The sequence below is a fragment of the Nothobranchius furzeri genome, chromosome 16 (genome assembly GCF_043380555.1).
Source record: "Nothobranchius furzeri strain GRZ-AD chromosome 16, NfurGRZ-RIMD1, whole genome shotgun sequence".
Taxonomy (NCBI): domain Eukaryota; kingdom Metazoa; phylum Chordata; class Actinopteri; order Cyprinodontiformes; family Nothobranchiidae; genus Nothobranchius; species Nothobranchius furzeri.
In genome coordinates, this window is record NC_091756.1 from 49,220,584 (window position 1) to 49,243,568 (window position 22,985).

A 22,985-nucleotide genomic window follows, 5' to 3' on the forward strand; every position below is an offset into this window, starting at 1 on the left:
ATGCATTTTGTCCTCACAGGCTCCCGTAGAAGGAAACATGGCATGTAACATGGTGTCGCCCAGAGACTTAGACCTGCTCTCATGTATTTTAGACCCGATTTCTATGGTTATGTGTTACAAAGCCACCAGTTGGGCATAATTTATTTCATTTTCAACAACATTTTGATGGATATTTCCAGAGATCAATGGTAAAAATTACACATCATCTCTTTAAATCCACGGAGTCATGTTTTCATGTTCTGATTCAGATGTCTCAACCCACAATCATTATAATGTTTTTGTGTTTTTGTCACACAGCTACTTGTGCGTACACACAAAGAAGTAAAAAGATTTCAACAAAGATCTCCTCCTATAAATAAATGCTTCATAGGTCATTCTCCATGGGGACAAAAGCTCTGGCGCTCTTGTTTCAGAACTAGAAGTGAGCCACAGCTGAGCTTCAGAAAGCAAGATTTGGAGTCTATTTCCTGATATTCTAACATCTCGTCTCTGATTGGCTAAGCAACAAGACTCTACCATTGACTCTGTTTGCTCTGCAACATTGATGTTTTATCTCCACAAATAACACAAGTCTGGAGGAGTGGTCCATCTAATTTCTATCGGCGGCTAATGCATGAAAAAGGCATGGAAGACTATTTTCACATTTAGCCTTTTGAAAGTAAACAACTAAAATGTCCTGTAATTTATGTCTAATAACACTGATGGAGGGTGGGTGATGATTTTCCTGGGGTTTTCACAGCTCAGCATAAACATGTGACTCATTCAAGTCTTAATGCTGAGAATAAAAATCATCTTCATGTGAAATGTTCACCTCCTGGATAACTGCTCTTCACACGTCCATCTCACACACTTCTATCTTAGTTTTATATATATTTATAACATGAAATAAAGTCCAGCTCCCGTTTTTCTTACAGATTCATCACTTAATGTTGGCTAGATGAAATAATTTGTTATCTCTAGAGTTTTGAGTCTGCATGTTTGGTTGTATTTATTGAATAGAGACAGGTTTGGACTTCATTAGTCCCTCTCCAGCAGAGGAAGACACATTTATGTTTCAGAACAAAACAAACTCTGAATCAACCCAATCATCATTACTTTAATGCTTACAATTAAAACAAGCAAGAATATTGATGTTTTAAATCCGAACCAACAAATGAAAGTGTCCTGATTACTGAAGTGTTACTGCTCAGTAAACACGCTGGTTAGAGCTTTATTGGATCCTGAATGAGGACGTGCTTAACGGTGGGAAATATAGATCAATACCAGCTTCAGCACAACAGGATTAGTTTGGGCTCAACAATCACTGATTATGTTCTCTTATTTGTGACAGCTTCGGTTCATCCTCTACCCCGACAGCAAAATGAGTCAAACAGAGACAGCAGCTGTCCACAGAAACAGTTTTTAAAGAGTAAAATTAAAAGGAGTAATATTTTTTAAATTGATGTTTTGTGATGTGATGAGAAACATAAAAGGACATTTTACATTTATCATAAAAAAAACTGGATGTTATCATGATAGAATAGAATAGAATAGAATAGAATAGAATAGAATAGAATAGATCTTCTTAATGCCTCAGTGGGGTTTCTGGTGTCACTGAACGAATTACAGTCACAGCAGGAGCACAGAATAATAAAAAAAAATTAAGATAAAAAAGCTGTGCAATGAACAAAAATGAATGCAAAAATACCCTGTTCAAAAATATAGAATTTAATTTACTGCATTTTAACCCTCCCACTGTCCTGATGGGTGTGACCTCGTGAGGAAAGTTGATCATTGAGCAGGATTGATGGTTTATTCCTTGAGGTCCACGTGGCAGGGGTGAGGTGGTGCTCACCCCTGCCACGTGGACCTCAAGGAATAAACCATCAATCCTGCTCAATGGTCAACTTTCCTCGCGGGGTCACACCCATCAGGACAGTGGGAGGGTTAAATAAATAAATAATATTGTGTAAAAAGACTAGCAGAGTATTTTCGGGGAGTGAGAACATGAATAGCTACTGTACAAATGAGATATGAATGAGGGCATGTAGAATAACAACATAAACTGTAAATAACAATCAGCAGCAGGAATACAAAAGCAGTAGGGGTGATAGAGTCTAAACAGCTGCTGGGACGAAGGCCCACTATAATGATCCTTCATGCATCTAGGATGCAGCAGGTGCTTTTAAGGTATGCAGATAAGCATCAGTAATGAGTAATATAAATAAAGAAACTTCACGTTCATGAAGAAAAAGTTCTATGTTGATTCCAGACAGTTCTAGTCTTTTTCTTGCCAATGTCTTATTTAAAAACCTTTATAATCATCTGAGTCTGTTTTCTTTTGTTCTTCCTTACACAGAGTTAGAAGGGTTTGTTGTTACCTTTACTGACATGTTTCGACATTTCACTATCGCCTACATCAGGGAAACCGCCGGATGTTGGTGGTGCCACTTCCTTTTATCATCGGGCAGCAGAGGATGATATCTATAATGAAAAACAAAAGAAAATGAAATTGGATAACAAACACAATAACAACATGACAAAGAAGTTCATCATCATCATGCATGTATGCAGGATAGCCCAGATTAAACAACTTAATAAAGATGAAAAATATGTGTAATTTAAAAGCAGCATGAAGAAATATTAGGTGTGTTCATGCTGTGTCGTGGTTCTAATTCCATGCTGTCGTTCTTTTTAAAACACAGAAACAGTTTCGTTACCTGTTTTGTCGCTATGTTTCGTCTGCGGCTGCAGACTTCCTCAGGCAGTCCCATGTGTGGTCCAATGTGTAAACTCCATCGTCCCTGTTCATCGTCGGAGAGGGGAGAGCGGGCAGCAGAGGGCAACAACGTCCTCTGCTGCCCGCGGATAAACGGAGAAGGAAGTGACGCCACCATCAGCGTCAGCCTGAGGAAGTCTGCAGCTGCAGACGAAACGTAGCGACAAAACAAGTAACGAAACTGTTTCTGTGTTTTAAAAATAACGACAGCATGGAAGCATGAAAAAATGCTGCTGAAACAAAAGCTGTATTATAAAATATTTAAGAGGCACAGATCTTAATTACTGTCACATTTTCTTTACTTTATGTTTATGTTTATGTATTTAGCAGACACTTTTGTCCAAAGCAACTTACAAGTGATAATCGGCATGTTGCCCTTGAAGCTAACAACAACAATAACAACAACAACTTGACATCAGTCATGGAGAGGACGGAACAAGGAGTGGACAGTAGAGAGGGGGGACGGGTGCAGACAAGGTGCTAGTTAAGAAGATGCTCTCTGAAGAGCAGGGTCTTCAGGAGGGTCTTTCTTGAAAATTGAAAAGGAAGCCGCTGTTCTGGTAGTGCTTGGAAGGTCATTCCACATTTGTGGAATGATGCATGAGAAGAGTCTGGATTGTCCAGAGCGTGGTGTAGGCACTACTAGCCGACGATCCTGTGATGACCGGAGCGGCCGGGCCGAGACGTAAGCCTTTGCAAGAGGATTCAGGTAGATGTACCATCTCGGACTTTGTATGCTAGTGTTAGCAATTTGAATTTGATGTGTGCTGCTAGCGGTAGCCAATGGAGCTCAATGAACAGAGGGGTGACGTGTGCTCTTTTTGGCTGATTGAAGACTAGATGCGCCTCTGCGTTCTGGACCATTTGAAGAGGTCTCACAGTACAGGCTGGAAGACCAGTTAGAAGGGCATTGCAGTAATCGAGGCGGGAGATGACAGTAGATTGCACCAGGAGCTGGGTGGCATGTTGTGTTAGGTATGGTCTCTTTCGTATGTTATAAGCGCAAAGTGGCATGAACGAGGTGTTCATCAATCACAACACCCAGATTTCGAACTGCCTTTGAAGGAACCAGAGATTGGAAGTCATTTTGGATTGAGATATTGTGCTGTATGGATGGTTTTGCTGGGATGACAAGTAGTTCAGTTTTAGAGAACTTTATAAATGAATCTCAGTCATAAATGTATTTAAATGGAAAATAAAGTCTGGAGAAAGAGAGAAAACAAGAAGGTAACCTTAACTGAATCTGCGTGGTGAAGCAGTTGTCCTGAAGCTGATGCACATCGATTTCCTCCAACATGTTTACTCCAATGTGCTCAGGGTCAGTTTGGGATTCACTCTCTATCCTGTTGAATTATAATGAGGTTTTGTGTCTTTTGTGCAAACAGAAGACAAAAGTCTGAATCTCAGGACACCTAGAGGAAACCTCATCAAAGCCACACAGCCAGACATCCACAGAAAAAGATGAGAAACCTCACTTCAGCTTACCTAACGTGCTCTCTGTTGATTTGAGGGGAAACGAAAAGACAAGACGAGAGAAGAAAGCCACAGTTCTTGTGTTGTGTTGATGGTGGGAGGATTAAAGAGCAGAAATGATGAGAGGAATCAGATTCAGAAAGACAGATTGGTTGCAACAGATTTTATGAAGCTAATATCAAAGCATCAAATGGGCAGAGACATGAGGACATCAGCAGAATGAAAAGTGAAGTAATCATAAAGAGAGAGTGAGTGAGTGAGTGAGTGAGTGAGTGAGTGAGTGAGTGAGTGAGTGAGTGAGTGTGTGTGTGTGTGTGTGTGTGTGTGTGTGTGTGTGTGTGTGTGTGTGTGTGTGTGTGTGTGTGTGTGTGTGTGTGTGTGTGTGTGTGTGTGTGTGTGTGTGTGTGTGTGTGTGTGTGTGTGTGTGTGTGTGTGTGTGTGTGTGTGTGTGTGTGTGTGTGTTCTGTCTTCTCGATCCCCTGTGAGTGATGGTGGATGGCTGCTTATACTGAGCCAGGATCCTCTGGAGGTTTCTTCCTGTTAAAAGGGAGTTTTCCTCTCCACTGTCGCTAAATGCTTGCTTAGTATGAGGATTGCTGTAAAGTCACTGACACTAGTCAGTGACTTGATGCAATTCGCTGCGTTCCTTATAGGAAACATTTTTACTGATTAGCATAATGAACTGACCTGTATTGGAATGTTTACTGTGTGAAGTGCCTTGAGACGAATCTTGTCATGATTTGGCGCTATATAAATAAACTTGAATTGAACTTGAATAGAACTTTGCCCTGAAATGCCAGAAAGGGTAATGTGCTCCCTGCGTCTAGTGCCTGTCAAGAACCTGGCTGCTGAGTTCTGTACCATCTGCGGTCGAGCAACCGCACCCTGATTCAGGCCAGCGTACAAAAAATGATTTTTAAAAAGCAGTTAAATTGGTCAGAATCTATGTAGTCACATAAAATTTTAAAAAATATTATTATACAAGGCAAAAAGCAAATGGCACTGTGCCAAAATGTGCCATTTGAGACCTCGCCTGAAGTGTCTGTATATAAGTGTAGGGTTAGCACACGTATTTATTTTGGGTGCTTTTTAAGCTCAATATACTACACTACATTTGACCAATAAGATGTGAATTTCTATTTAAATATGGAAATCCAATCCGATTGGTCTTTGAATGTTTAATTTGAAGAACTAGAATTCTTTGTTTATTCAGGGATCGCAAGACACTTCGTATCAATTCAGACAGTCGAGTTTATAAAAAGTAAGAATTTTATTTTCTAAACAATTAAAAACATGGCAACTAGGAAATACTTTATGTGATGAATGAATCTAAGTGGATGGAATGTGAGGGGTGATGATGTGTGAATGAGATTTTATCAGAACCTTCGTATCTTGAGAAACTGAGTTCTGAGTGGGAGTGAATTTGGTCTGCTATAAACTATAAGTGATGATTTATAAAACCACATCAGACGCAATCTGTCAAGTCTACGTACCCTTTCGGAGACCCCCGCTGTAGATCCGGAATGTCAGGAAGTCTGTGGACCGCAGAGGTACCGAAGTCCGTAGGAGAAGCCGCAGCACCACTAGACCGGTCTCAAGATGTCTCCAGGTCACGACAGGTAGTTATTTGCGTCTATGGAAGACTCTTAAGGAGTCGGAGCTGGTTCAGCTTTATTCTGAAGGAACCATCTGCGGCCAGTTATAGCGTGCAATAGGTTTTGAAAGCTTGTCAAAAGATGCGATGGGAGAAGAGGTTTCCTTCGATGGCCAGTCAGAGTTATGCCCAACTGAATCACTCAGGAAGTGATTCTGTTTTAATAATTGCCATATTTAGGTTTACTGACAAATCAGAATTTGCCATTGTTACGTGCCTTACCCCTTTTTGGCCACAAGATGGCCTCAGTGGCTTCAGCCTTGCCCGTCTCCCGGTGCCCAGCTGTTTACAATCACCGGTAATCCCTGAACAGCTGTTAAAAGCTGCTCTCCTGCCCTAAAGTCTGGGAGAAGGTACAGGGAAGTGTGGGCACGAAGGTGTTCAGGCTTCTTTCTTCTCTGTGCGCGTGTGATTTGTTTAGTGGTACTTTGGTGATTTTGACTCTCGTTCGTTAGGATTTCTGGTAAACTTCGACTTTGGACTGGCCTTCGACTCCGCTTTTGGATTTCCCCCGAGCGTCTCTGCTTAACAGGACGGCTCTCGTTAGTTTAGTGCATTGTGAATAGTGAATATTTCAGTTAGTTAGTTAGTTAGTAAGTTCCCCTCCTCCCAGCCTTTTTGGCTTGGCGCTTTTTGTTAGCCTTTTAACTTTTGTATATAGCGGTTCTTTGTGTTTGTTTACAGTTTTTCTCAATTGTGTACACACATTTTCTGGTACTTGAGACACAAGTACCACAACATGTAACCAAGTCACCAACCCCCTTCACCAATTCTGCTAAACTACCAGCACAATTCCTGCTTTGCACTCAAATTGCAAATCTAAAACACGCTTTTCTCAAAACACTACACACAATTCTCTGCTGTTGGCACAATTTTCATGCAGAAAATATCTTGTTTTCACAAGGAACACACTGCTATTCAAATATGCACACTGACTCATCACAAGGACAAACACCCATCACAGTTTTACAATCAGCAATCAGAGCTTTAGCATAAAAGGGCAACAGGCGAGCTCTTCTGTGTTGGAGCAATGGATGCCAACATTGGAAACCGAGGCAGAGCCAGAGGAGTGAGAGTAAGAGGAGGAGGATGGGGAGGACGAGGACAAGGAAGACCAAGGACCGTAATCTCTGATGAGATCCGAGCCACTTTGGTTGATCATGTGGTCAACCATGGTCTTACAATGAGGGAGGCTGGGCAAAGAGTACAGCCAAATTTAAGCAGGTACACTGTAGCATCCATCATCTGGACCTTCCAAAATGAGAATAGGTAAGAAATCTTCTCTCAATAGAAAATGGCAGTACTGCATATCAATACAATCAGTATTCAGTGAGTATACTAGTAGTATTGCCTGTGGATGGTTTTGTTGGACAGTAAAAATACTGTAAAGTATGTTTCCAGTATTAAGGAAATGTATACCTACTTTGTATTCACAGTATTTTACTATTTGTTTGTCAGAACTGAAAGATTACCAACACGAGCAGGTCGGGAACGTCTTCAGTCTCCTGAACAGGAAACTGAAATCCTCAACATGGTCCTAGAAAACAATGCCATAACATTACGGCAAATACAAAGATAAATTATAGAAAACGACATGTTTCAAAATATTGATAGCGTCAGCCTATCAACACTGGACCGTGTCTTGTGCAGATATCATCTCAGGATGAAGCAGGTCTACAGGTGCCATTTGAACGAAACTCAGAAAGAGTCAAAGAATTGCGATATAACTATGTGCAAGTGAGTGCCACAATTGATGCATACACTCAACACTGTGTACAGGAAATTATACATATTTCAATATTGTAATCATAATGATTGTGCTTCACAATAGTGACCACTCCATGTTTATTTCTGATATTGTCATGTGTGTTTCAGAGAGTCCTTGAGCTAGAGGCAGCTGCAGCGGAGCACCAGTTCATCTTCATTGATGAGGTTGGATTCAACCTCACAAAAAGACGAAAGAGGGGAAGGAATATCATTGGCCAGCGTGCCATTGTTGAAGTCCCTGGCCAGCGTGGAGGGAACATCACAATGTGTGCAGCACTTGGCTACCATGGCATCATCCATCACCATGCTACTCTTGGCCCCTACAACTCCGCCCATCTGATCACATTCCTGGACACCCTACACAACACACTCATTCCACCAGATCAGGTAGATGGTCCAGAACAGCCCAGGTACGTTGTCATTTGGGACAACGTAAGTTTCCACGGGGCTGCTGTGGTTCATAACTGGTTCACTGGCCACCCACGCTTTTTAGTTGTTTATCTCCCTCCATATTCTCCATTCCTCAATCCCATTGAGGATTTTTTTTCTGCCCGGAGATGGAAGGTGTATGACGACAGCCACAAACCTGTATACCTCTTCTCCAAGCTATGGAGGACGCATGTGGAGATATAGCAGCTGATTCTTTTCATGGCTGGAATCGCCATGCTGGGAGATATTTCCCCCGCTGCTTGGCCAGGGACATTGCTTGTGATGTGGATGAGGCGTTATGGCCAGACCGCAACAGAAGAGAGGACGCAGCATAGTTTTCTTTTTACTGTAAGTGTATACAGTAAATTCTTCTGTTGTATGTAGTTTGTGTGCAACTTTGTGTTGGTTGGGAATGGGATAAACATTGTGTACAATGTTTTGTGGGGAAAATAAAAATTTCTACCATGTATTTGTGTGTTCAGAGTGTAAAAACAATATTCTGAAATAACAACACATGCATGTATATACTGTCTGTAGGAGGTGTAACACTGAACCAAAAAGGCTTTAGTCATTATGATGAATGGAGAAGACGTGTTTTCCATTCATCATAGTGTTTAACACTGAGCACATACATTTTCTGCTGGTTCTTATAAATGTCTATTCATATGATCGTTTATGTGTGTCATTTGACAACAAAATCACATTTTGAGGAGCAATAACATTGTTTTGATTGTGAAGTTTAATTTTGCAGGTTAAGTGAGGGGTTTTGCCCATTGTGTGTGTTTTTTTGAATTTGTGTGTAGAGTTCTGAGAATATGAGGCATGCTTTCAGGAAATGTGTGTAAACACTAGAGAAAAACTGTAATAAAATCCTTTGTTGGAGACACATTTACTCTGTTATTAAACCTACACACAACATCTTTTACTCCCTATTACACATCTCTCCTAGCGAGCTGAGGGACGTAATAGCCATGTGCAGGGGTTTTGCCAACAAACCCCAGATACACACCTCCCTCAGATTTTGTGGATAAGAAACTATCTACGTGCAGTGATGTTAACTTTAACTTGCGTCATGGAGATATGGTGAGTGTGTCTTGTCCAGTCACGTACGCTGACTAAATATATGGGTCATATGTTTCATTTCATCCTTATTAATCTAAGCACAGATTAATCAAAACATTCCATTTAACCGTATTGTTCATTCCATTTCATCATTATTTTAACACTTCATTATTTATAATGGTTCAGTCTTATGAAAGTTCATTTCATTATATGATCTAATTATGAAAGTTCATCCTTCTTGTTCTGTGAAGCAAAGCAGTCTTAGATAAGAGGAGAAAGACCTTGGTCAAGCAACAGTATCTTTCTTGCAGATTAAAGGCACCAGTTGAGACTTATGTCTCCATATGACCAGATACTGAAGAGATCACACTGTAGATGAAAAACTGACCATTTCTGGAGGCTACATAAGCATCTGTGAAATTGTTCTTCACATCTTTATCAAACTCAAACTTTGTAAAGCTACTGTCAAAATGTAGGATTATTGTCATTTTTGGAGGTTTGACGCTACTACTGCGTTTTTCCAAAGAGCTATTTGTCCTGAAATCACGTTTTTGTTTTTTTCAGGCGTAAAAGGAAAAAAAATCTACTTTTCTACAATGTTCTATGTTCATGTACACTTTATCAGTAACACATACACTAACATTTACAAATTTTAACAAATCCCACCAGAGTTCCCTTTAAAATGAGACCAAAATCAGTCAAAGATACCTTGTGGTTAAAGAAATATATTTAAGTGTGGACCTGTCATTTTTAAGCAGATTTCTCACAAAAAGGCCCAGGGTCTTACATAAAATTTTATCTGTGCTTTTCTAAATTAATTTCAAACTTTCTCCTTGTTTGTAAATGTACTGCTACTGGTCATCTGTCTGGATTTAGACCAGCTTTAATTTGTTCTGAAGCAGAAGTCCTGATTGTTTACGGTTGTCCTCCTTGGCACAGGATCAGCCTCTCTCGGTGGCGCTGAAGCAGCACGTGCCAAATATTGAACATCCTGCAGCGTGCAGAACAAAGCATGCATGCAAACACTCTGATATTTTACAGTTCACACAATGGCTTCATAGCGCGTAACTGAAGGAGGATTATTGATTCAACGGCCTGAGTGGGACATTTTACAAGTGTGAATAATGTTCATTTAAATGTTTCAGTTTTCTAATGATAAATGCTGTCAGTGGTGTTAAACATTACTAAAATTTCAATATTTCTTGATTTATTTATGTATTTCCAGGATTTTCCATGAAGTTTGACATCACTACAACACATCCTGCTTTAGCTGTTTTCTTTGCCCCCATCAGGAGCTGTGAATTCGTTTGCTCTGGGCATGGACACACTCAAGGTCACAATCATTGATATTTTATTAACAGCCTCTGCATCCTTTTTTAATGCTGCACAGCATACAAACATGATTTATTTAGCTAGTTTGCTCGCAGCATGTAGATACTCTGGATCATACTGTCTGATCCTTAATGTCTCACACTCAGACATTCACTGGCAGCTCAACCAGATGCACATGATTTGCAGCTGCACCCTGCAGCTGCCCTCTTGTTTCCTTTAACCACACAACCTGAAACATAAAACCCGCATGTGCAGGCACAAACTTTCACACAAAATCGTGCTTTTGTTCACACAAAGTCAGCCATTCAGAGCTGGAAGCTCCGCTGAGCTGTCAGGCTCCATCTCTGTTAGTGTCAGCACTCAGGGTTAAAAGCATTTAGTAAGAGAGATGGCGGCCACAGTGACACATTAAAAAAAGAATAATAGCTAAGGTGCCAGATGACTGGATGACAGAGCGGATTTTGTAGAAGAGAGCAGGAAACTATGAGAACAATGGCTGAAAAAGTGCTGCTGATTTATCAGCTGGGCTGGGAGCATTTCTAACGTCCACTTTTCAGAAATGTCTTTTCATTTATGCCAACAAAGGATACGCGGTTAAGCTCAGATTTCCTGACACTACTGGACAATAAAGATGTTTATGTCTTTTAGAGTTTGTCACTGGCAAGAGTTTCAAACTTTCAAGGTAAAAGTGACAGGATGAACTTTTTATGAACTAGTAAAATCACCAAAATCACAAAAACAGCTAAAAAGTTTAGATTTTTAAAAGGAAAAAATGTCAACATCAGTATTTTTTCTTTTCATTCCTAAAATGAAAGAAATAATATTTCACCTTAAACCTGCAAGTTTTATGTTGTTTTAACTGGTTTGTCATTCTACAGGTTGAATAGAATATTTGAGCAACATCACACATTCAGACTCCAGGTCTTCAGTTTTATTTAGGAAGCATGTTTTATTTTTAAAAACAAAGTGATAGAAATTTGGTTCACAAAATAAAGCAGAAAAGCAAACGTCAACAAAACCGTTTCCGCTGACCAGCTGCAGACAGGGCCCAATGTTGCACTCCTTGCCAAGTTTCCAACCTGATCTTTACATTTTGGCCTCTCGCCCGTCCGAGATTGGGATTTTTTCACCAGCATGTTTCCTCAATCATTGCCTATTTCAGATTACTCTTTGGATCACAGATTTTTTTTCTTCTAATTAATTTAAATTTCTGGCTGGAATCAAAATTTAAATCAATGTAACTGGATTTGGTTGGTGCCTGCTTGCTTCAAGACTTTTTTATGATATAAAAAATCTCAATCTACTAGGGGTTGTATGAACTAGTCGACTAGTCAACTTCACTGCTCTGTAGTGACTTTTTATGTCTGTCATCGACTAGTCGCTGTCACGTGATAAAGACCGGCAAGATGCAGTCCTCAAAGACAGCAGCCTGCTGTCAGCAGGTGACAAGCTCCTGCGCGTCGGGAGGCAACGCGCTGTGCCAGAGCGTCGGTACTGACACCCGCCGTAAAACGGACATTTAACCAAATTGTGACCTTTACCCTCTTGCAATTTAACCTCCCCCTCACCCCCATCGTAATCTTAACCAGCTTGCGCATGCAAAGCTCTGATTGTTGACGCGCTCCAGACCTCTGCATCCTGAGCACGGCCACAGCAACATTATCAAATTAGGGGTCACCACCTCAAAAACTAATTTAACACACGATCGTTCATGTCGGCTCATTTCCTTTTATGTTTTCTGTCTTTTATTTGCGCCTGATGCGTTTCGCTACTGTGGAGCAGGGCGCATCACCTTGTCCTTCGGTGATGCACCTCACCGGTGCGGCCGGCGCGCACCCCGCTGTTTTTGCTGTCGGTAGATGCAACCGACACACACACACACACCCCCACACACACACCCCCCCCCCCCCCCGCCGCCGCCGCTTCAGGTGTATGACGTCATCAACAACTAGTCAAAGTCGACTCGATTTTCATAACTTGACAGTCGACTTTAAAAAAAATTAAGTCATGCAGCTCCTACAATCTACTATGTCCTCTTATCAACAGATACTATGTTGCTTTCTCCTCTCTTCGCACCACCGTGCATTTACCTGCAGTTGTGTGCCAACATAATTTCCTAAACAGGTTCAAATCAGACACAAAAACATTGTCTGTAGTGTTAAATGTGTATCTGCTGGTAATCTAAAGCAGACCACTTCTCCTCAGCTCATGTTCCCTCTCATTTCTGCCTGCCAGCCCCCACTAAGATGCTGCAGTAGCCAAAATCTTTTGCATGTCATTATAAAGCATGAAAAACATGTATATTATTCATTTTTAGATAATTAGTTAGATCACATCAACACATTATGCATTTCTTTGACTCAGCCTTCATTTGGGCTTGTGTGCCTGAGACTATTTCTCTCCTGGATCTGTCTAAGGTTGAGCAGTGTTACGGCTCTATCTCACATCCACATGCTGCCAGCTCTGTTCCTGCATCCACATCATGCCACAATGAGAACTGAGAGAAAAATCCTGCCGTGTACAACCACTTGTGAGGCAAAAGAGTAAAATATGAAAAGATAAATGTTTAATTTTCTATCTGTTTGCACAACTTTAGCTCACCCATCTTTACTTCTCCTCACAGAGTATTGCTAACTTCTCTCCACATATACCTCCATCTCTGCTCCCTTTATGTTTTTTAGTCACTCACCTGTCCAATTCTTTCCTGCCAATCATTGTCTTCTCTACCTGCAAAGGGAAACCTCCCTGCTTGGTTCAAGTCGAAGACCAGAAACTCCCATCACTCATTCATCTCTCTTGGTCCTCCATCAGTGGTTCTTCTTCCTCCTGAAGGAGTGGAACTGACTTTCATTCTGTTAGGATGATGCAATATCATCACCATCATCATTATTGTCATCATTATGATTGATATATCATTGTCATCACCACCATCATTGTCACAGTTATCATCGTCATCATCATCATCATCATCAAGTAATATATTTTTCTGAGTTTTAAGTCCTGCTAGGTTTTTTGACGACAACATCAACTTCTGAGCAACATTTAACCCAGCACCTCCAGCTGTAGCTTTTGACGAGTTAAAACTGGTAAACTCATTTGAAATCATACAGAACTGTTAAGTAAAACTATCTATTTAAACATTGCATATATACTGCATATCTGAGTTTCATGCCGTGTTTGATGTTAGTACAAAAAAGTAACGCATGTGTTGCTGCAGTTTTGTCACTCCTTTTTATATTTGGTTATTAACCCCTCCCAACGCTGTCTCATGTTTTTCTGCCTTTGTGACTACTTAGAGAGATTATTTGTTCTGCAGATGTTTTGAACACACAAACATAAAGGGAGATCACGTAGGAATGCAAAGAAACCTTTGAGAACAAAATTCAAGACTGTTTGGAATCATGAACACTCACAGCCCAGTGAGGTACTGGCTTAATGATATTCAGAAACATCTCGCAATGACAGAAGAGCAACGATAAATATTATTGTTGGAATTAAAATAAACCACAGAATGCACATCCTTTTCCTCTGGTGTTGGTTAGCAGCTTTTTAATCTCAGCATGTTTGCTTTTTTTAAATAAAAGACTTATCTCAGAGGAAATGTGCAAATGGCTCAGAGTGGAACTGAGCAGACTGTGGTAATTGTGCTCTGAGTGGCTGTTCATGCGGAATTTCAATGTGTTTTCTTTTGTATGCACATACACAAACATAGATATGTTCCTCTGAAAAAGAGAAAAAAGCGTGTGCTCGGAACTGAAATGAATTCACTATCCACGTCGGCCAGAGGAAAATGTTATCTCAAGCAAACACAAAACCAATTTAGAACGGAACTACTGACGTGTATTTGCCCAACAGACAAAGCAATAAAACCTGTGAGGTAGTCGACCGGGAGGTCAGACAATGATAACAGAATCTTCTGAAAGACTCAAAAGTTCATCGTTTCTGCAGCAAAAGGCCAAGAGGACGTTGTGATGGTACACCCAACTTGCACAGAGATAATCGCCTACAGCCGATCAATAAATAACTTGTAGGAAGTGACTCATCAGCTGTGCGCTCAACCCTCAGGAAAATCCCTCCCCACTAATGTTGAGATGTCCTTTATCGGACACACTACTGGCAACAAGTCCACCTCGTTTCATTGATCTTTCCATCCAGGATGTAAGAAATATAACTGATGGAGGATTTCCTAATGGGACTGAGGATGCAGGCTGCAGAACCACAGCCCAGTTTGCATGATGAATGTCTGCAGATGGACGGGCTGCTCATCATCTTGATTTCAGCTAATTGGATGTCCTCCAATCCTCGTCTCTCAGTCGGGCCATGGCTAATAACCAGAAGTGTCTTCCATACATACACCAAGCCCACACTCTGCTTAAAACAGCATCACACATATAGATCTATCCCTCCATCCTGTCGTCATCCACATCCACATGAAACAAGGCTGTAGTTATGGATGGGCTCCAACTTAAAGATTTAAAGCGTCCTTGTGGATTTAAGCTCCATCGCCAATAGGTAAGCCCATGATTACAGATTACATGTATCTAGACAGGAGTTAAAATTTATTGGATTTAATAGTCCAGGCAATATTCCACTACGTTCACTGAGAAGGTAGTCAGAGAAAAACCACTCCATCAGTCCACTGATGATATCTTCCCACAATATTCAAAAGGTTGCTGATAAGATCAACTCATTCAATCACTTTGACAGGTAATATTTTTTTAACTGAATAAATGTAACAGCAGTTAATCTCAGAACCTAATCATGCAAAACTGCATAACAAAACAGATTCAAATTAATTGGAAAGAGATTAATATTAAACACAGCCTTTTGTAGACTATGGGTTCCATTGAAGGCAAAGTACTTTATTACATGAAAGAGAATTAATGGATGAAATAAAGTTGTTAATTTTGTTCTGGCCCGAGTGTTACGATGTTTTGATTACATGCCCTTTAATTAGCAATGTGTCAAAGTGCCACTGAGAAGATACCTAACCCAAATGATGATGAACTGAGACAGCGGTGAAGGGCGCAGAGTTCTGGTTTTATTTAGGAACATTTAAAAACTCTTAAGTGTCTTTTGAGATTAATCTGGCTCCCAAAGCCGTGTTTAATCAACGTTGCATCTGCTCCAACTCAGCACACTTTGTTAGCCCTAGATGCTGCTTGTTACAGCCTGAACCTTCTAAAGGAGGTGATGTTTCCCATGAGTGCCTTAACCTTTGAAGACAGCCCTCAAATGTTCTGAAACTCTGAACTTTTGATAAGAAGTAAAACCTTTTTTGTTGCTCAATGCCTGAAGCTGGGTTCACACAGGACTTTTATTCAGTGGGACAATTTTCAAAGCATGGAAGACCACACACACATGGGGAGAAAAATATCATGCATGTACCAGCTTTGGACCTACAGTGTGTGGTGTACTTTAACTTGAAAAACAACTACACACAAATACATTTCACTCACGAACATTCCCCAGCCAGGAAATGTAGCAAAATTAATCATACCAGACAAACATGCCGAAGCAGGGACTTACTGCACGCTTGCGTCACCTCACTTTCTGATTGGCTACATGACACACTTAAGCTTGGTTTATGCTTGACGCATTCACTTTCCACGCGGTGATGCGGCTCGCGGCTGGAACGCGCTTCACAACTCGCAGCGTTTATGGTTTGTGCGGCTCGTTTCTGCGGTGAGCCAATATTCTCCCAAACTGAACGGGGCAGCATGGAGCTCTACAGCATGCATCCAACACTACACCATAGTAGAAGTAGAAATCACTGTTTACAACATGGTATTTCAGAATTTTTAACAGCGTTCTCGTCTTTTCCGACAGTGCGAGCTATTTCTCTCCAAGAATTATTAACAACATGTTGATCACGGTGATCTCTGAGAGCTGAATCATACAAATGTCTGTATTTACGAACCTCTGCCGTGCCGGTCCGCCATGTTTTTCCGCGTCCGACCGTCCGCGTGGTTAGAAATTTTCCGAGGTGCGCGTTGCGGAAATCTTGGGCCGTGCGGAGACGCGGTGGAGGGGCGTGGTTGTTAAAATGACGCAAAATGACGCAACTTTTCCGCGCGGAGCCGTGCGGACCTCGCGGACGCGTCAAGCATAAACCAACCTTTAACAGGCAGCACGCTCATTTGTCCACGAAAATCTGATCAAGACAGTCCAACTTGTGGGAAAGTTCTGACATCCTACCGAGTGAACCAGAGCGCTATGTAACGTCACGTAATGGCCTGGTTTTAAGACTCACAGGTCAGATACACAGCCTGGGTCACCTTGCCCTGGCTACTACTCCAGTCTGCAATAGAGTCCTTCACAGGAGACTTAGTCTGCTATCACTCCTTTAATCTATGCAGCTGTCTGCTTATCTGACTGCTGTTCGATCCACAGCAAGAAGAGGACATTTCAAGATTTAAAATAATCATTTATTTAACTCTCTTTACTGCTAATCATCAAGGTTCATTATAATTGTGTTTGATTACTGAAATGAATTGTTGTTCTTTGGTTAATAATTATTTATGATAATCAGTAATGTTTAACTATGACAAGAATCATGTGCACTTATACACAGAAACACAGGTCACAGTGACTAAGTTAAAGCTAACTGCAATCACATGACTTCTCCCATAACACCAGAACCTTCTATCTTCAGGGAGGCGTGTTTCTGAGGGTTTGTTAAATCTTCCTTCTACATGTCAAAACCTGATTCGTTAGAAATGATAATAGCCATCTTTTAAAACAGAACTCTCGTCATTTGCGACTGAGTTGTAGAGAAGGTTGGGACGGCCGCCCAACACTCTTTAACCAAACAAAGCGATTTCTGTCACGCTGGCAGGAATTACTCCGACACAACAAAACGACACCTGCAGAACAAAGCTGATGCTACGAGATTCCTTAAGAATCTGCAGACGCAAACCAATTCCACCTGTGTGCCTGCGGCATCTCTAGGACCAGAACGAGTCGGTACCATCGGTCTTCCCTACCGGACCCAGTACCCTGAGGCTGTTCAACATCCTCCTCTGACGTCCTGATCCACGACGAGGGTCGCCTGACGGTGAGGTAGAACACAGATTACGTCTGAATGCTCTTTAATAAGAACAACTTAGCTTATTGAGAAAACCAAATACTTTTTCACCCAGAACGCGTCCTCTCTCCAAGATACACGTTCTGAGACATTGCTTCACCCGCAAACAAAACACACTTCACCTTAGATTCATCCAAACACAGGGTTGTTTGTAATATCAAAGCTTTTATCAATTGTCTTTTAAATTGTCATGTTTAAATAGTTTTGTAATAAATTTCTGAACCTTTTTATACTTGACTCTTTCTTGAAATAAACACAGAGTGGGTGTATATTGATCACTGAACAAGCAAAGATCTTTAGATCTTCTGAATGAACAAAAAACTTTTGCTATTAAATTAAATCTTTAAAAATAAATATTATAATCTTTTGATTAACATAGACCAAGCAAGTTGGTGTATGAATTTATATCTGTTATATCCCTTACCCAACATTAAAGCATTTTTTGTGCTGACATGTGTATTTTGTGAATAACTTTGGCTATGTTAATGCAATTTATCTAATTTTTGGGGAGGATGTGTATTTTTGAAGGAATTACTAAAAATAGTTAGAAAAAATCTTCAACTCCCTTTATTGTAACGCAGAATTTTTTTGTAGCGTTAAGCATCTTTCTGCATTTTTTTGCGCCATTGACTTCCATGTAAATCATATTTTTATAATAAGCATAAATATTAGCATAATTTAAAAAATATATTATTCTGTCTGTGTTCCCAGACCAGTCAAACATTCAATGTTTAATTTTTACTGTTTTCCACTAGATGGCGTATTTTCTCCATATATAGCAGGGCAATGACTGACACTGCATTTAAATTAAATGATTCTGCTGTATTTCTTTACCTCTGACTGTCCATTATAATACATATTTTGCAAAAAATGGTTTGTGTGTTATTTAGAGATTCCATACAATAGTTTTCATGTGTATATTCTGAATTTTTGGTAATTGTGCTTTTACAGTGTGCCTTTTAAAAATAAGACTTTACTGAAAGTAGAAAATCTGCTCACTCTCAAAATGGCATTTTGACATGTGTCACTCTGTGTATGCTTGTGCAGGCACGCATGCATGCAGGAATCTTATTCCTAGTTAGATAGTTATTATTCCCTGTCTCTTTCCTAATTACACCATTTAATACTTTCCAGATGCCTTTTATGTTGTTTCTATTGTGCTCTAACTTTTTAATAAAATATTCACGTTTACAGCTTCTCACTATATTTATGAGTTTGTTTTTATATCTTTTGTACTTTTGTTCTGCTTCTGTAGTTCTGTTTTTTATGAATTCTCGGTAAAGTGTGTTTTTCTTATTGCATGCATTTTGTAGTCCTTTTGTCATCCACGGTTTTTCTTTATACTTATTCCTCTGAATATTTTTGATAACTGGACAGTTTCTGTCAAATTGACTTTTAAATATATTTAAAAAGGTATCATATGCTTGGTCTACTTCATTTTTTTCATAAACAATATGCCAATCTTGTTCTAATAGATCATTTTTAAGACTATTTAACCTCTGTTCTGTTTTCATTCTTTTATACATATAGTTAGTTTCTTCTGTTGCATTTTTGTAATGACAGTCATAAGAAGCAAAAACCGGTAGATGGTCAATCATATCGCTTATTAATAACCCACTTTCCACCTTTTCTTCCGTTATATTAGTGAATATATTATCTATTAAAGTAGTGCAGTGTAATGTTATTCTAGTCGGTCTGGTTATCAATGGAAATAAACCTAGACTGTACATTATATCAATAAATTCCTCTGTGCTTTTGTTTTTATTTGGATTTAGCAAGTCTGTATTGAAATCTCCACAAATAAATACTCCCTTCTGGTACAAATTTGTAAACATCTCCTCCATTTTATTCTTAAATGTTTCAATCTTAGAGCCTGGTGTTCTATATATACAGCTTACTAATATGTTCTTCTTTTTTTTCATGCTTATTTCTACAGTTACACATTCCATCACTCCCTCAATAGTAGTCGTCATCATTTCTGCTTTTTTGTAATTAAGATTTTTGTCAATATAAAGTGCCACCCCTCCTCCTTTTTTTTTTTCTTATTCTGTCTTGGTGGATAAAGTCATATCCATACAATTCAAAATTTCCTTCCTTTTTATGTGTTATCCATGTCTCTGATATGGCAATAACAGTAAATGGTTTCTTGAATTGTGCTATATATTCCTTGATGGTGTCAAAATTTGCATATAAGCTTCTGCTATTGAAATGAGCCATTGTCAAACTATTTTCTGACTTCATCTTTATATTGAATTGTTCTTCATTGTAATAATTACATTCATGTATTTCATTATTAAAGAAATTGTAATCAGGATCAATATTACTGTCAAAGTCCCAAAACCTATCTTTACAGCCTATATTTGTGTCAATATGTAGTTCATTTGTCATCCTGTTAATTGTAAATTTCTAATCTCCCTCACACTAATCATGGTTCAAAATCCAAATATCATTGAAAGATCAAGTCCTAAATGAAATTTCATTTTCCTCATATTTTAATCTACACATTCCATTCCTCTATCCCATCATCTCTTTTACTGAAATTGATCCAAATCTTCTAAACATTTAATCACCAGTATCTTTGCTTCTTCTGGAGTTCCATTCAATTTAACAAAAATTTTACAATTTGCAGTCCAGGTACCCTGGATCTTTTTCTGCCTCCTCAGAAAACAGGCTTTCTTTGCAATTTCTGCATTATACTTTGTCAGATGCTCATTTACATAGACCTCAGTTCCTTTCAACTTTTTTGCCTGCTTAAGGAGTGAATTTTTCATCTTTCTGCTCACAAATCTCATTAACACAGACGCTTTTCCCTTCGTATTCCTACTTGATAAAACATGACATGCTTCAATGTTGTTCTCACTGATTTCAATACCCTGTGGGTGAAAGAAAGTTGTCATCTGCCTTTCCACATGATTCATATCTGTATCAGTTGGTTCCTCCCCATTATTATTTGCTACTGCTCGAGCATATGATCTAGGTTTTATATCAACTCCTGTAATGACAACATCATTTATTCTTGAATATTGCTCTAGTTCATCCACTCGTTTTTGCAAAATATAGATTTGTTTGTCCTTCTCAGCATTTTGCTGTTTCAGGTTTTTTACTTCTTGTACCAAATCCATAATATTTTTCTGTTGTTGCCTGACTGTTGTAAGTTTTTCAGCCAGAAAGTCAAGTGATTTTTTTAATTTCATCCACTTCGTCATTATTAATCATCTTTGGTCCCATCTTGAAAAACTGTTACTATCAGCAGTTAAACCAGTTTCTTGGTAGCTTGTGTTGAGGCCTGTAGCCAATGACTCACCCAGTTGCTAATTGCTGACGTTGAATCCTTTAGCCCAGCTTCCTGAGTTGATGCCTGTAGCCTGTGACTTTCCCAGATGCTGGTTGCTGGTATTTTTTCCCTTTTAGCAATTAGTGTTTAGTAAAACCTGGGCTTCCGGGCCTATTGGCCTATGGTATATTCCAGAATCGTCTGGTGGTGGCCTGGTAGCTGCTGCTGGCCTGGTGGTGGTTTGTTGGCTGCTGCTGGCCTGGTGGTGGTTTGTTGGCTGCTGCTGGCCTGGTGGTGGTTTGTTGGCTGCTGCTGGCCTGGTGGTGGTTTGTTGGCTGCTGCTGGCCTGGTGGTGGCTTGGTAGCTGCTGCTGGCCTGGTGGTGGTTTGTAGGCTGCTGCTGGCCTGGTGGTGGTTTGGTAGCTGCTGCTGGCCTGGTGGTAGTTTGTTAGCTGCTGCTGGCCTGGTGGTGGTTTGGTAGCTGCTGCTGGCCTGGTGGTGGCTTGTAGGCTGCTGCTGGCCTGGTGGTGGTTTGTAGGCTGCTGCTGGCCTGGTGGTGGCTTGGTAGCTGCTGCTGGCCTGGTGGTGGTTTGGTAGCTGCTGCTGGCCTGGTGGTGGTTTGGTAGCTGCTGCTGGCCTGGTGGTGGTTTGGTAGGCTGCTGCTGGCCTGGTGGTGGTTTGTAGGCTGCTGCTGGCCTGGTGGTGGTTTGGTAGCTGCTGCTGGCCTGGTGGTGGTTTGGTAGGCTGCTGCTGGCCTGGTGGTGGTTTGTAGGCTGCTGCTGGCCTGGTGGTGGCTTGTAGGCTGCTGCTGGCCTGGTGGTGGTTTGTAGGCTGCTGCTGGCCTGGTGGTGGCTTGTAGGCTGCTGCTGGCCTGGTGGTGGCTTGTGATGATTGCACATTTTCTGTATAAGGATAAGAAGCATCAAGACCAAACAGAAACAAGTGGAAAACGAACAGGAAAAAAGACCCCTGGACCTAAAAAGGATTTACAAATTAGATGAGAAAGTAGAGGAACAAATTAAAGGACAGATGAAAATCATTTACTAAAGTTAAACAAACACAACACAAAGCTCATGTCTATGTAATCTTTCATAACACAAACTAACAGAAGCAGAAGAAAGCATATTAAAAAAAGGTTTTGACTTTGCAATAACACCAAAAAACATACCACGATAAATGTATTGTTGCAACAGAAATGGCATGTCAACAGGTCACAGGTAAATAGAAATAATGTTGGGATATTAAAGAGCAGCAAGATACAACACAGCAACATTACAAAAGAAGAAAGAACAGCCATGACAGCACCAGTCAAAAATGAACACATAATTATTCAACCGGCAGATAAAGGGAGAACTACAGTGGTAATGGACAAAGAAAAATACAAACAACAGATGAAACAGACGCTCGAAAACAAAAATATTAACAAATTACTGAAACCACAACAAGAAAAAGGTAAAATAACTGAAAAAAATGTACAAACACTGGATTCCGACAACAAACATAATCCCAGGGATCTATAGAACAGAACACCCCGCTTAGACCAATAGTAGACAGCATAGGTACACCGACATGCAATATGGCTAAATAAATCAGTACAATCATCATCCCACTATTAGGTAACACAGAGCAACATCGCAAAAACAGCACAGAACTGGCTAAATATCTAAAAACGATTACAACAGAAGACAACGACATACTAATCTCACACGATGTTACATCCCTGTTCACAAAAACACCAACCCAGAAAACCATCGACATAGTAGTAAACAGAATCAGACAGGAGAAAACTCTACACAGAGGAACAAACCTCACAGCAGACAACAGTACAGCTGATAAAACTGGTAGAAAACTCCACATACTTAACAAATGATGGAACAATATACAAACAACTGAAAGGCTTTGCCATGGGTCAGCCATCAGCATAGATGACATACTGAAGATCATACCAGGAGGACAAACAGAACAGCTGAACAACATAGACGACACAAACAACATCTAATTCACATATGAGGAAGAAATAGAAAGCAGCATAGCATTCATGGCCATGAAAATAAACAAAAAGATGGGACCTTGAACATAAACACATACAGGAAACCAACACACACAGACCAACATTTATGGACATCAGAATACCCTACCACACATAAAAT

At 40.1% G+C, this 22,985-nt stretch overlaps 1 protein-coding gene across 5 annotated transcripts in view; it reads right to left on the reverse strand.

The window, feature by feature from the left end:
- The window catches only part of ormdl3 (ORMDL sphingolipid biosynthesis regulator 3), a 74,701-nt gene that overhangs the window by 33,010 nt on the left and 18,706 nt on the right, over nt 1–22,985 (reverse strand). Inside the window, exons 2-4 of one of the 5 annotated variants that reach the window (XR_011516919.1) lie at nt 20,867–21,737; nt 4,244–4,308; nt 3,991–4,101 (exon numbers count right to left, since the gene is read on the reverse strand). Coding sequence is in view for 2 of the 5 variants with exons in the window: in XM_070545769.1 (XP_070401870.1) it covers nt 21,284–21,737 (454 nt within the window). In the remaining 3 variants the exon portion in view is untranslated. Of the gene's footprint in view, nt 1–2,327; nt 2,464–3,990; nt 4,102–4,243; nt 4,309–13,177; nt 13,302–20,866; nt 21,738–22,985 lie in introns of those variants that run through there. The other 4 variants (XR_011516920.1, XR_011516921.1, XM_070545770.1 and 1 more) reach the window with 4 other exon arrangements.